Source organism: Vigna umbellata, chromosome 9 (assembly GCF_029865625.1).
Source record: "Vigna umbellata cultivar VRB3 chromosome 9, Vumbellata_1.0, whole genome shotgun sequence".
Taxonomy (NCBI): Eukaryota; Viridiplantae; Streptophyta; class Magnoliopsida; order Fabales; family Fabaceae; genus Vigna; species Vigna umbellata.
In genome coordinates, this window is record NC_142173.1 from 14,922,756 (window position 1) to 14,938,428 (window position 15,673).

Sequence of the window (15,673 nt, forward strand, 5' to 3'; positions counted from 1 at the left end):
ATACTTAGCATCACTCTTAATTTTAGCAATCTGAGCACGTGATGCTAAGGGAGGAAAAACAGAAGCAACCAAATAATTTACAATGTGTGCAAACCAAGGAGTGGGGTGCGAGTAAGAAATCATCAACAAACTCTCGTCAGGAAAGGCATCCTGGATGGACAACACATCAGCTTCATTCCCAGCTTTTTCAATCCAGCTGAGGTGGTCTGCAACCAAATTTTGTGCTCCACTCCGGTCTTCAATTTGCAAGTCAAACTCCTGGAGCAGTAGCATCCACCTGATCAATCTAGGCTTTGACTCATCCTTTTTCAACAGAAACTTTAGAGCTGCATGGTCAATATACACAATAACAGGTGATCCAAGCAAATATGACCTACACTTATCAAGGGCAAAAATAATTGCCAACAACTCTTTTTCAGTGGTGGTATAATTTGCTTGGGCAACATCCAAAGTGCGTGAAGCATAGTAGATCACTCTCGACAGCTTGTCAATTTTCTGTGTCAAGACAGCCCCTAATAATGCATAATTAGACGCATCACACATGAGCTCAAATGGGGCTGTCCAATCCGGTGCCTGAATGATAAGGGTGGTGGTCAAAGCTTCCTTCAGGCAATCAAACGCCTGCTTGCATCTGTCATCAAAAGAAAAGTCAATATCTTTCTGCAGCAGTCTGGACAAGGGGAGCGCCTTCTTGCTGAAATCTTTGATGAAGCGCCTGTAGAAACCTGCATGTCCAAGGAAAGATCGCACCTCTCGCACGCAAGAGGGGTAAGGCAACTGCGAAATCACAGATATCTTAGCAGGGTCTACCTCTATTCCCTTTTCAGAAATGATATGCCCTAGAACCAAACCTTGTCCAACCATGAAGTGACATTTCTCAAAATTGAGAACAAGGTTTGTTTCTATGCATCTTTTCAAAACATTTTCCAGATTGTCTAAACATGCATCAAAAGAGGATCCTTACACAGTGAAATCATCCATAAACACCTCACTACTACAAAAAAGTACATAGATAGCGCTTATTTTTATCATAGATAGCGTTTTTTAAGCGCTATCTATGCGTGCGCTATCTATTAATAGATAGCGCTTCTAGAAAAAGCACTATCTATTCTCAGCAACAATAGATAACGCTTCTTTAAACAAGCGCTATCTATTATCAGTCACCAATAGATAGCGCTTGTTTAAAGAAGCACTATCTATTGGTGGCTGCCAATAGATAGTGCTCCTTTAAAGAAGCACTATCTATTGGTGGTTGCCAATAGATAGTGCTTCTTTAAAGAAGCGCTATCTATTGTTGCTGAGAATAGATATCACTTCTTTAAAGAAGCTCTATCTATTGGTTCAAATTTTTTTTTTAAAAAAATAATAAATTTTAGAATAAAATATAAAATATTAGTTCTATTATGGTATTATATACAAAAAAAATATAAAATATTGAGAAAAATATGACAAATGTCTCAAAAAGAATGTTCATTAATATAAATACAAATTATTGGTACACTAATATTTCAAAAGTTAATCGTTAAGTCGTCTATTACGTGTCATAACATATATATCCTATCACATATCACCTTAACATAACCTATAAGCATGTACTAATTACATGTATACACCAATTTTCTCTAACTTCAATGATTTGACTTTCATGATATTGTTGACATCTGCAACTAGAAAAATACTGCAAGAAAGAGAAAATAATATAGAATTAGTTAATTAAATATTACTACAAATTAATTATAACGATAAAGATAACTTACATCAGTTGGAATTGTTCCTCCTTCACAATATGTAATAATTTCCTTCATATATTGGCACACGTAATACCCACAATCATTGCCGTTGGGTTGTCTTGGGCACTAGAATTTCAAAATTAAAAAGCATTTTTATAATTTGAACATAAAAGGATTCAAAACTGTAGTATACTCCAAACATGTTCAGTGCAAATAACAAATAACTATATACCATATACAAGTTTAAACTATTAATAAAAGGTTATGCTTTCATAACAACCATATACTCCTCCAACCAGTTTCACAATAATACATGTTATTTAACTAACCATTACTATGCAACAAGGAAATAAGTCTCCAATAATTCAAGAATACAAGTTATTCACCTAACCAGTACAATACAAGCAGCCATAATGTGAATTAAAAGGTCACATGAGGTCATTCAACAATTTAATTATCACAATCAAGACTATACTACACAAAACATACTAGAGTAATGTACCTTAATTGTTGTCCACTTGATATTGTTTGACTTAGATTTTGAAACCATGTTTCCTGTTTGAGCTCGATAGGTTTGTATAACCCTAGTGAATAAATAAAATTAAAGCATGTATAAGTAACAACAATACAACTAAAAGTATACGAATATGTCAAGTAAAAGTATACAACACATATATTCTTACATGTCAAACAATTTCTTCAAATCTTGCCTCATATTAATGTCTACCGCTACTGGGTCAAGATAATGAATTATCTCCAGTTTAAGATTGATTCCTAGCAAAACCCAATGTTGGCTACACTTTGAAATGAATCAACAAAATTAGAATTCGTACATCTAACTTTGAAAATAATACATTATTGATAAAGTTGTAAAGTAAAGTATTACCCGGTATTAATAGGTGCAAGAACAAACTTATCAATCACCCCATTATCAAGAAAAAGAGTAACTATTTTTTGCATTCTATCTTTCATTGGTAGCTCATGTGTTGTGATTTGGGGTGATAAAAAAAAGAACGCCTTATCATTTGGCTTAACAAAGTTTTGATATAGGTACCTTATAAAAGAAAAATATAAGAATGTATTAGCAATATGATAAGGTGTCAATCTAATAATGAAGTTAATGATAAACTGTAGTATATGTTTTACCCGATATATATAGAAATTGTAATTGCACTAGCCATGCATAGTTAGTAACTTCTCCAATAATTTCTGCATTAACAATTTCTTTATGATTATCTAGTCCAAATATGTTTTTGTCCATTTGTATTGGAGGAAGTGACTCTGATGGCTTTAGTTTCATGTATGAAGAGAGACAATTGCACCATTCAGAAATATTGGGATGAAATAGTTTACGAGGAGTATGTTGAAAGGGCATTTTCCCTTGACATTTCTTTTTAGGTGCGATACATTCATTTGTATTATTCATGTTTTTCTTTTTAGGTTGAGTAGAATCCTAAAACATCATCAATTAAACAAGTTAGGCAATAGGTGAAATATGTTCATAAATATGAATGAATACAATTGTATAAACATACCTCATCACTAATCTGTACGAAATTCATTGGCCATGCCAAAAATGTACCTATTGCTTGTCCTATTGTCATCATGTCATCATCATCAATTGGTATAGGCAAGGATACATTTGGCTCCAAAGCAATATCTATACTAATTTTAACATGTCCCTTAGGTAGAGGTCTACCATGTAGTGTATCACTTTTAAAATTATGCAATTTTCCATGGGCAACCAAGCAAAGTGATGGTGATAATGTAAACAATTTACAACTTGAGACCCCCTACATTATAAAACATAATTATAAGACAATCTTCAATGTGATTCCTATGAAAGTTTAAAGTAAGAAAATTAAAATATATATGAAAGTAATGTAGATAAGTTAGTTACCTCGGGAAAACTATTTGATGACAATGTGCAACTCCCTTGGCCACTATTAATATTAGCTTCTTCAGTAGTATTTGGTGTGTCATTTTTTCGAAGCATCTCATTTTCCATTCGTGCAATTCTTTCCGACATGTCTTTCAATTGAGCAGTTAATTTATCATGCTCATGCTGCGTATGACGCTTTTTAGACGGGAAATAATCTCTATGACCGACTCCAAATCCCATTCCCCTAACACGACCTGGATACTCTGGGAGACATAAAGCTTGACTCAAAATGTCAGAGTGATCATTATTCATCTCTTCTGAATTAGTTTGTGACAATTGAACCTAAACAAGAACCAAACATATCACATTTATTGTCATTCCACACACAAATATAATATGAAAACATATTACTTACACATTTGTCCCAAACTTGTTGAGTTTCTTCATTTTCAATTGCCCCGCTTTTGTTCACACGACCATGCTTCCACAATTCTTGACGGGGAATGTTATTAACATTTGATCCCAATTCCTTTATCTAATTGTTGTAGAAAAGATCAAATTAGTTAGAAAATTGCAAGAGAATCAACATTTATTCATTTAATTCATTTTTCAAGAGCATTAAAAGCATTCCATGTATAGATTGGAAAGAGAATGAACATAAAGTTTCCACAGTAAAAAGACTACCATAATCTTATAATTTATACATATTCAATTATCTCCAACCTTTGTCATGGATATCATCATAATTGAATTCCAATTAATCAAATTATTGCTTAGTGTAATAGACCATAACCCCGACCTACTCCTAATCACTCTTTGACATTCTAACACAACCACCAACCCAATAAATATAATTAACCACTCTGCACTATAGTTACACCACCTCTACAATATAAAATAAAGCCAATAATAAGTTCTAGTCATAACAAACATAACACGTATATAGTGTACTCAGTATTCTAAATATAAAAGTGTATAGCAACTTTCTAACATATATTACTTTATAATATTTTATATTCAAATCCCAAACGAATAAAAAAATGATTTTAGCATGCTGCATAATTTATAATATATAAAATATAATATATTATAACCTAGTGTACCAATCATGGCCAACATACAATAATAAACTTTATGCCCTGCAGACTTAACCAATTAATACACCCAATTATATTTCTACCATTCAAACACTTATAAAACACCAATAATTACTTTAAGCATAAAAATTGCCACTGCATACACCATTTTCCAAATTCCACTCTCCACACCATGCGTCATTTTTCCAGAACTTGTATGCACTAAAATATTATTACCAATTTATAAAAAAACAACATCATAACCATATTTCCATTTTCTGCGTCAACTTCTAAAACATGTGCAAGGGGCTTAAACATATTAACGCATATTAGTCAATTACATACCCATATAATCATATATCCATCATCCATACAATTTTCCATAATCTTATTACACCCATTTCCACTTAGGTTACTAACAGAACCAATTCATCATTATATTCTCAATCAGAAAATATACTTGACTCGAAAACAGAAAAGTTTACGCCTTGTACCATCATTGAATCAATTTAATCAATCAAACAAAATACTCCCCATATCTGAAATGATAAACTAACTTACCATATCTTGTTCTATGCGGGCATACCCCTTACGAGAGCCCCTATAAGGGTACTTGGAGCTTGATGCTCTTTTCTTATTTTGTATGCTTTTTTCCTAAAAAGAAAGATAGTAAACAAATCATATGCTCAAGAATTAAGGAATAAATATATTATATATAGATAGTATACATTACCTTGAAAGTTTTTTCCATACGTTTTGCAATAAATTGTCTCCAAATGTCCTCACTAATAATGGATGCATACTTCTCAGGAGGTTGATTAAGAGGATTCTCTAAATAACAAACTATAAAATAATATTCATCTACCTCAACTTTAAACACACCGTATGTGTAAGAAAAGTTCACAACTGCAATTTACAAAAAGAATAACAATGATGTTGAGTGTATACTCTATCAGAGCCTGAATAAAGAAAACAAGGTCACTTAAGAAAAGAAATAAAATGATAGTATTTGTCTACCTAGAAGGCCAAAAAGGAATGTGTAGTAAGATGGTTAATTAAATAGAAGCAGTAAGGTCAATATTGTGTGGTAAGGTGTATTTGTCTACCTAGAAGTAGTAGTAAGATTAATTAAAAAGTAGCTATATTAGTTCTTTTAAAATATATAATAAACTTTAGTATGAATTTAATAATATTATTTTATTTTAATAATATTAGTTCTTTTAAAATATATATTAGTTCTTTTAAAATATATAATAAACTTTAGTATGAATTTAATAATATTATTTTATTTTAATAATTATTATATTAATTTTTAATAATTATTAATATTATTTTATTTTAATAATTATTATATTAACTTTTTAAACAACTTTAAAAACAGTTATTTATTTATTTATCCATATTATATATATATATATATATATATATATATATACTTTTATTAATTTACAAAATAATTATCGATTCATAATTATAATTTAATAAAATTTATTTCTTTTAAAATATTTAATGAATTTTAGTATAAATTTAATAATATTATTTTATTAATAATAATTATATGAAGTTTTAGCTTATAGAAATGCTAGTTTCAAAACTTCTATAGTTACTTAATTTTAACCAGTAGAAAAGGGTGTGTTGAAAAGATTTAGTTCCTTGCATTCCTCTAATTTATATTGTAAGTTTTGTAATTATATTGTAAGTTTAGAAATGAGGACTAAATAGAAATCACACCACACGGCCTAGCCATCCAATTAAAAGGGAATCTTCTTTCTTTTAAGAAGTGGGAGACAATACAAAAAGGTGGGCACCACTCACGGTTTCTTTTACAGTGGCTTGGCAGTCCATGGGCAATGAATATTAAATAAATTGAAGATGCATGGTGGGAGATGAAAGGAGTGCAGGCAGCAGCACGCAGGAGACACAACGTCCAGCAAAAGCCACCTTGAGCAAAGGAACACGTTGGAGAAAAGCTACACGCTTACTGCATGGAGGTTTTGGAATTTTTCTTTCTTAGAAGGGCTCTCTGTCACGGAAAGGGGGCACACATTTCTTTTATTTTTCCAGCAGCAAAATGCTTAGTTTCTTGGTGGAGAGAAAGGAAGGCAGTTGCACCAGCCACGTCCAACGCTGCCAACAGGGAGCACACAGCTGCACACAGCTGCACACAACACAAGCACACTCCACGGCTTGGTCCAGCACATCCACGGCCTGCTCCATGTAAAGAAAGAGGAGCTCACGGCCAGCTAAGGTGCAGCAGTGTCCAGTCTGCAAAGAGCTGGGACGTGTTGGAACACAACACCACGCATCCAGGGGAAGCGAGAAAGCTTTGTCACAATGGCACATAACACCACGCATCCAAGAAGTGGTGTTCTCAGTCAAAGCAGTAGCATGCAGAAGTGTATGAGAAATGGAGGGGCCCACCTTATTTTATTTTGCATCCAGGAGCAGCAATTGATGGAAGAAATGAATTAAAAGATGATAATGGGAGACCAAAAACATGGGGAAGCTGGCTGGAACAAATGAAAGTGTGCACTTCCAAGAATATAAGGAGAAGGCCGTGTAGTGTTAAGTGTGAGTAATTTAGATTCCAGTAGCAGTAGTGTAGTGTAGTATACAGTAGAATAGAGGGGGACATTCCAAAGGGGAGAGCAACCCGTGAGGAGCAGCCGGTGAGAATGCAGAGAGCTGGACAATGGACAGTGGAAGTGGACGGCTGAAACGTGAAGAGGAGCACAGCAGTGGAAGGCTACGGTTGATGTACAATGACTGATTTTGAAGCAAAATGGTGACACTTTTACACTGTTAATTTCAGGAACAACATTTTCTATTACTAACACATGACAACTTCGAGAATCAACACCATTGGCTTCACACAATTAAAAGTTCACAGCCAGATTAAAGACTTTGTTCCTCCTACAACTCATACTACTTTAATTGCCCGGTAAAACTATTTTATCATTTATCTCTAATCCTCTCCTATTGAAACCAGTAGAGAACATACCAGCAAACATGTATGACCAGAGTTATATAGCTTGAATCATCTATCACCTCTACACAACTAATAATTATGTGGAGTTATGCTTGACATTTCCCTGCATCACTTCAACTAATTATTATGCTCAAATTCTGCCTATATCTATGCTCAAATTCCTTTGACTGAACATGATCTACAACACTCACTAAATTCTCCTTGTCATTTTAAAAAGTACTTTATCATGTGGAGTTATGCTTGACAATTCCCTGCATCACTTCAACTAATTATTATGCTCAAATTCTGCCTATATCTATCTCTGTAATTGATGTATCGAACTTTAATCCTTTCTTATTGAAGGAAAATGGATGCTCTGATATTACTATTAGAATCCTATATGGCTTCATTGTCCGTATTTTGTTTACATAACTTAATGAACATTCTACTTTTATTTTCTTGAGACGATAATCCTTCTCCTAGATTGGATGCACAAAAATGAAGGAAAACAATTGTACTATAATTGAAGGTTAAATGTAGTAATAATCTCAACATAATGCATTCTTCAAGAGTTTCGCATGTTCACTAGTATAGGTGATAGAGGGAAAATGGTGTACGTTATAACTAATCCACATTAGTACATATTCTCTGGTAGACGGTTTTTTGTCTCTGTAGCAGATACTGCTCCAAGTAACATAGACTTTACTCACTCCAAAATACCTTTCAGCAACCGTTTTATGTTTTATTATACATATATTGGAAAAGTCTCACCTTTACTTTTCCAAATATAATTCACATCCTCAGAGAATAATAGTATATAATAAGGAGGAAATAAGACTCTCTACCATGGCTTTGAGCTCATGTTAAGCCTTTTAAGTTTATGGAGAACAAAGAGATAGAATAGTAAGTGACAAAATATTATTCTTCTGTTTCCATGAGTTGAAAGCTATATGAGATAGGATCAAATAAACAGTTTTTCTGAGTATTTTTGGGTTATTTTTCTTTTTCGAATTTAGAGATGGAAATGATAATGGAGAAAGAAAGAGAGCTATGAAACACACAAGGCGTTTGTGGCTGAGAACCACCTCACTTTGTTGATGAGATTTGGTTCAAAATAATACTCACCTCCGAAAGCTCATCCACTTCAAAATTCCAATTCTTCTTCATTTAAACCAATACACGTTACAACAAATATGAGGGCCATCTAACTTTGTCTCTTATCATGTACTTCTGATATATGGATAACAAAATCTGAGACATTTTTTTATTGGGAATGTTAATATAACAGGGTTGTAGCAAGAAATTAAAATTTGTTGCCTTTTTTATTGTTGTTTCAGACTTTGTCCTCGTGGGCCACTTCAAGTGTTGAAGAGGTGGCTTCAACAGGACCTGGAATTCGCTTTTTCCACCAATATGTAAGCTTGAAAATTTTCTTTCAGTTCCATTTCATTGTTTATTTTGAATTTTTGGTACCTTATTTGTTTTACTTACATGATTTGTTTCGTTTTCTCTCAACCTTTCTCTGCAACTACCCTTCTCCCCTCTGTTACATTGACATTCCCTCTTCCTAACACTCACACACACTAATCCAATTTGTTCCATACTTACACTAAGAATTAGTCTCACTTATGCAAAACAGAGTCACCAAACCCAAATATTCACGCGACCTATGTGCTAAAATAAAATAACTACAACTATAACACAATTGCAAAATTTAAAAACTCACCAGAGGAGTGTCGTTCTCCCTTAGTGTTTGCCCTAACACAGAAGCGAGCGACAATGGGTTCCTAAACCCAGTGCACGAATACAGATTCTACACCAATGGTGCGATGACCACCTGATAAAAACGTGTTTTCATGAAAATAAGGCAAAGGAGAAACGAAGCCGAGAAGAGGAAGGAGAAGGAATGTGATACCTGAAAACGGAAGTCCTAAAACGAAGGAGCAAAGTCCACACACACTGTTGAAAACGGGAGTGCACTGAAAGAGTGAGCAAAGACGTACACGTCAAATTGAAGGAGAACTACCGAAGAAGCCCTAACGCACTGATGAACGGAGGAGAAGGAGCCCTACGCTGATGAAAAAGAGGAGAAGAGCCCTAACTAGTGATGAAACGGAGGAGTAGCACAAATGAAACAGAGGAGGAGCGCGAATGAAACGAAGGAGCAGCGCGAATGAAACCTTGGAGCAGCGGTAAGCAGTGATGTTCAAAGTGAACGTCAAATTGCAAGAGACTCCTAGTAGCGCGAAGAGGAAAAAATTTTAATCGTAAGAGATAACGCGTACTCTAAAACGTGCTATCTATTGGGTCACAATACATCGCGCTTAGTTAAAAACGTGCTATCTATTCAATTATCATAGATAGCGCTTTTTTAAACAAGCGCTATCTATGGATATATTTCAATTTATTAATTAAAAAAATAATATTAAATAATTATAGATAGCGTTTTTTAAAATACGCGCTATCTATTGTCATAGTTATAGATAGCGCTTGTGTAAATAAATGTTATCTATTGTTCTGCACATTAATAGATAGCGCTTATTAGAAAAAGCGCTATCTATTAAGCGCTATCTATGGTCAATTTTGTAGTAGTGCCTCTATGCAACTCTCAAGAAAGTCGCTAAAAATGCTAAGCATGCACCGTTGGAAGGTACCAGGGGCGTTGCATAGACCAAAGGGCATCCTCCTATAGGCAAAAGTGCCAAAGGGGCAGGTGAATGTGGTTTCTTCTTGATCCTCAGGCGCAATATTTATTTGAAAGTAACCAGAAAAACCATCAAGAAAACAATAGTGAGATTTACCTACCAGGCGCTCCAGCATCTGATCAATGAATGGCAGGGGGAAATGATCTTTCCTGGTTGCTTGGTTGAGCCTCCTATAGTCAATGCAGACTCTCCAGCTGTTCTGCACTCTAGCTGGGATAAGCTCATCCCTCTCATTCTTCACCACAGTGAGGCCAGTTTTCTTGGGCACAACATGGATGGGGCTAACCCACTGACTGTCTGAAATAGGGTAGATGATCCCAGCTTGCAAAAGCTTGGTCACCTCCTTCTTGATGACGTCCATGATCACGGGGTTTTGCCTTTTTTGTGGCTGTCTCACTGGCTTTGCCCCATCTTCCAAAAGAATTCTATGCATGCATGTGGATGGGCTAATACCAGGTATGTCAGCCAAACTCCAACCAATGGCCTTCTTGTGCTTCCTCAACACACCAAGCAACTTCTCCTCTTGAACAGAATCAAGGGAGGTAGAAATGATCACCGGTTTCTTCTCATCATCCTCCAAGTACACGTACGTGAGGTTGTCTGGGAGCTGTTTCAGCTCAAGAGTGGGTGCCTGCTGATGGACAAATTTATGATCACCAAAATATGATGTCACAAACTTGTTTTACAATCGGCAAGTATGACCGAATCGTTTCAAGTAATAAACTTGGTAAGACCAAGTATCGTTCTCCCAAAGGACTCACGGCCTAGTTTAGTTGTGTGGTTTGTTGATTAGCTAAGACTTAAGAACGAAATAATTGGAGTTTAATATGCAAAACAGAAAATAAACATGTATGCATGAGTTTTGATCAATGGCCAAAACAAAAGACAAGCACTTTCAATGAAATATATATATATATGAATATGTTGTTGGGGGTCAATTTCATCTTATCCACTCATATATTTTAGGAATTCGACATTCAAGTCATCATTGTTAATGCCACTCTCTAAATTACCTTGTCAAGAAGGCCTATCCCCAATTACGAGTTCATACAATTCCTAGCATTCCTAGTAATTAGTTCTTTTAGCATAGGAGCTTAACGACAACCAATATAATATTGGGAGTAATTCCCCGGATCTAGACTTCCCCGTACGTTCCCGTATCGACAAAACCAATAATCATGCATTGAATGAGTTAAACAAAGCAAGCATTGAGCAAAGAGGAAAAACCCTAACTAATGATGAAAGAAAGCATGAGTCTTAGATTAAGATGCAAGCACAAATTCCGTATATGAGAGCTTCAAAAGATTACATTGATTCCCCAACAAACATACAAGGTTTAGTTCACCATATTCATGGTGAAACTAGATGAACAATAATGAAAGAATGAAAGATAAAACCCTAGAAAGGTGAAGAGGTAGCCTGAGCATCCAAGATCCTCCTTCAAAGGGGTGGAAGAGAGAGTGTTTGCTTCGTTTCTGCCAAAGATACAAACCCTAGGACGTCCTAAAGCTTATATACTAATCTAAAATTACAGAAAATCTAGGCCCAAGCCCATAAGTGTGCCGCTCAGCGGTAAAGTACCGCTCAGCGGTAAGTGCGTGAGTCGTTTCTTCCCCTCAGCGGCCATTTTACCCCTCAGCGGATTTCCCGTGAGCTCTTGAGTGCCGCTCAGCGGTAAACTGCCGCTGAGCGGTAACTTCGGCTTCTCCTTTTGCACTTTTTGATGTCTTTTCTGATTCCATCTCTCTTCTTCTTCACTTCTTTCACTAAATTCACCTTAAAACCTGCACAAAAACACTTAAATCAAGCATAAACCTGTCCAGCTCTCTTATTTCTGAAAATATGGATAAAAGCATGATTTCAAGCTAGTTTCTAAGTGTAAAGGTTGCTTTTTGTGTCAATTTTAAGCATGAAAATAACAGTTTTTCAACTGTTATCACCTGCAAGTCAAATTCAAATGTACTTCCTGCAACGTGGTTAATGCATTCTGACTCTAAAGAGTGTACAGGTAAAGGCAGAACACTCATCTCATCACAATCCAAATCAATGTCCATCACATATATGTCAACAACATCATCAATATCATGCATAGCATCAACATCTTGGACATCACAATCCTCATCAAAGTCCACAACATTATCAACATCATTCTCAAATCCTGATTCGAATCCAGATTCAATGCATGAATGCAAAGAAGGTAGAAAAGAATGCTTCTTCTCATGCAAAGAATGGAAGTTGTCAACAACAAATTCATCAACAATGTCATCCAATGCATCGATCCTAAACAAAGAATGGTCCTCAATTGGAAATTTCATTGCATCAAGGATATTAAAATGAATAACAATATCAGCAAATTCCATAGACAAAGTTCCAGCATACACATCAATCTTAGTTCGGCTTCTCCTTTTGCACTTTTTGATGTCTTTTCTGATTCCATCTCTCTTCTTCTTCACTTCTTTCACTAAATTCACCTTAAAACCTGCACAAAAACACTGAAATCAAGCATAAACCTGTCCAGCTCTCTTATTTCTGAAAATATGGATAAAAGCATGATTTCAAGCTAGTTTCTAAGTGTAAAGGTTGCTTTTTGTGTCAATTTTAAGCATGAAAATAACAGTTTTTCAACTGTTATCACCTGCAAGTCAAATTCAAATGTACTTCCTGCAACGTGGTTAATGCATTCTGACTCTAAAGAGTGTACAGGTAAAGGCAGAACACTCATCTCATCACAATCCAAATCAATGTCCATCACATATATGTCAACAACATCATCAATATCATGCATAACATCAACATCTTGGACATCACAATCCTCATCAAAGTCCACAACATTATCAACATCATTCTCAAATCCTGATTCGAATCCAGATTCAATGCATGAATGCAAAGAAGATAGAAAAGAATGCTTCTTCTCATGCAAAGAATGGAAGTTGTCAACAACAAATTCATCAATGTCATCCAATGCATCGATCCTAAACAAAGAATGGTCCTCAATTGGAAATTTCATTGCATCAAGGATATTAAAATGAATAACAATATCAGCAAATTCCATAGACAAAGTTCCAGCATACACATCAATCTTAGTTCGGGCAGTTTTCAAGAATGGCTTGCCTAAGATAATGGGAGCGGATCCATGAGAGAATCCCTCCTCCATTTCCAAAACATAAAAGTCAGCAGGAAAAATCAATTCACCAACCCTAACCAAGACATCCTGTATGAAACCTGTTGGGTGGGTAACACTCCTATTGGCCAACTGAATGACCACACCCGTGGTTTGCAAAGGACCAAGAGACAAAGATGCATATATAGACAAAGGCATGACATTAACAGAAGCACCCAAATCAAGCATGGCATTCTCAAATTTATTGTTTCCAATCACACAAGGAATGCAAAATATACCTAGGTCCTTGCACTTTTCAGGGATGTGCGGGACCGACTTACCAATAAGCGCAGATACATTCCTTCCCATGTTAATCCTCTCATTTCCCTTCATCTTCCTCTTGTGTGTGCACAACTCCTTCAAGAATTTGGCATACTTCGGTATATGCTTGATGGCATCGAGTAGAGGTATGTTCACCTCTACCTTCCTGAAGGTCTCCAGAATTTCCCTATCCACCTCTTCCATCTTTTGGCTAGGAAGTGCCCGTGAAGGAAATGGTAGAGGGATAGGTCGGTCAACCAATGGAGAAGGTTCGACAGCGGTGGTGGTGGAAAAGGGAGAAGATCCACCTGAAGAAGAACCACCGGCTGGAGAAGAAGATTCACCCACCTCAAATGCCCTGCTCGGACCGTCATGGTCGTTCTTTCTAGGACAAGTGGCAGGCACGGGTGTAGGTGTAGAAGCGGGCTCTGAAAGCACAACAATCTGCTTCCCTGATCTGAGGGTTATGGCACTCACATTCCTTGGATTCTGCACAGTCTGGGATGGTAACTTATCAAAATTCTAAGACTGCGCTTGGTTTATCTGAGTAGCCATCTGACCCATCTGGTTAGTGAGACTCTGTATGGAAGCTCTAGTCTCCTGCTGAAATTGCATGTTATCTTTCTGAAACTGTAGGTTTTGCATAGTCATCTGTCTTACTAACTCTTCCAATGAAGGTTCAGACGAAGTGGAAGGATGGGCAGCTGGTTGGGCAGGTGCCTCTTGCTGCTGCTGTTGTTTTTGCCTCTGGTGTTGTTGCATAGGTGGAGGCACATATCTGTTAGGTGCTCCAGCATTCTGGAAAGGTGGTGCCTGCTGTTGATGTTGTGGCGCATTGTTCCATCTTAGATTGGGGTGATTCCTCCACCCTGGGTTGTACCTGTTGCTGGATAAGTCATGATTTTGCTGTTGTGGCTGCCTGTTGTTGTAGATGTTCGTAGCATAAGCCTGAGGCGCATCAGAGGCAGCAGGGTGCTGCAAAGAAGGACAAGCATCTTTATAGTGGTCACTAGAAGGACAAATAGCACATAGTCGTGCAACAGATGCAGATGGAGCTGCAGATCTCTGGTTGGTAGTCAATTGTGTCACCAACTTTGCAAGAGAGTCAATCTTTCCTTCCAACTTGCTTTCAACAGCTGATAAAGACTGGGCAACAACATCATGTACGCCCCTCACCACAAGAGCTCCACCACTGGCAGCATCAATCATACCCCGATCCATGTTGTTCAAACCCTCATAGAAATACTAGATAAGGAGTTGTTTAGGTATCTGATGGTGGGGACAGCTAGCACAAAGTGTCTTAAATCTCTCCCAATACTCATACAAGCTCTCTCCACCAAGTTGCCTAATCCCAGTTATGTCTTTTCTGATAGCTGTGGTCCGAGATGCTGGGAAAAATTTCTCCAAGAACAACCTCTTCAGATCATCCCAGCTAGTGACGGATCTAGGCGCCAAACCATACAACCAATCCTTAGCAACACTTTCCAATGAATGAGGGAATGTCTTCAAGAAGATGTGCTCTTCAGGAACATCATGCGGTTTCATAGTGGAACAGACAATATGGAATTCCTTCAAATGCTTATGTGGACTCTCACCTGCAAGACCATGAAACTTGGGCAACAAATGGATCAGTCCAGTCTTGAGAACAAATGGAACGTCCTCATCAGGATATTGCATGCACAAGCTTTCAATATTGAAATCAGGTGCAGCCATCTCCCTAAAAATCCTCTCACGAGGTGGAGGTTGTGCCATATTGTTCTCAGTGTGAAAAACAACATAATCAGAATCAGAATCAAGTGTAGATGCAACAAATGCAGTAGATGCAATATGCACAAAGTACTCAGCAGTGGGATGCACAGTATTCAATGGAACAGACTCAAAAACAGACTCT

At 36.4% G+C, this 15,673-nt stretch overlaps 1 protein-coding gene and 1 non-coding gene across 2 annotated transcripts; one reads left to right on the plus strand and one right to left on the minus strand.

Moving 5' to 3' along the window:
• Positions 1-1,582: 1,582 nt before the first annotated feature.
• On the minus strand, positions 1,583-2,702 carry LOC148192666 (uncharacterized). The gene is made up of 5 exons (XM_088098603.1): positions 2,617-2,702; positions 2,414-2,524; positions 2,233-2,314; positions 1,758-1,856; positions 1,583-1,678 (listed from the first exon to the last, which is right to left on the minus strand). The coding sequence occupies exons 1-5, from the start codon at positions 2,700-2,702 to the stop codon at positions 1,583-1,585; spliced, it is 474 nt and encodes a 157-aa protein (XP_087954729.1).
• A 12,347-nt stretch (positions 2,703-15,049) lies between these two features.
• Positions 15,050-15,157, plus strand: LOC148192667 (small nucleolar RNA R71). The gene has a single exon (XR_015782421.1). It is a non-coding gene; the product is annotated as a small nucleolar RNA R71 (small nucleolar RNA).
• Positions 15,158-15,673: the final 516 nt, after the last annotated feature.

Excerpts from the sequence above, each read along its gene's own strand:
- LOC148192666 (XM_088098603.1), bottom strand. The coding sequence starts at position 2,702 with ATGAAAGATAGAATGCAAAAAATAGTTACTCTTTTTCTTGATAATGGG. Across the intron at positions 2,315-2,413 it reads TTGAAGAAATTGTTTGACAT|GGTTATACAAACCTATCGAG; the intron begins GTAAGAATATAT and ends TTTATTCACTAG. Across the intron at positions 1,857-2,232 it reads TCAAGTGGACAACAATTAAG|TGCCCAAGACAACCCAACGG; the intron begins GTACATTACTCT and ends TTGAAATTCTAG.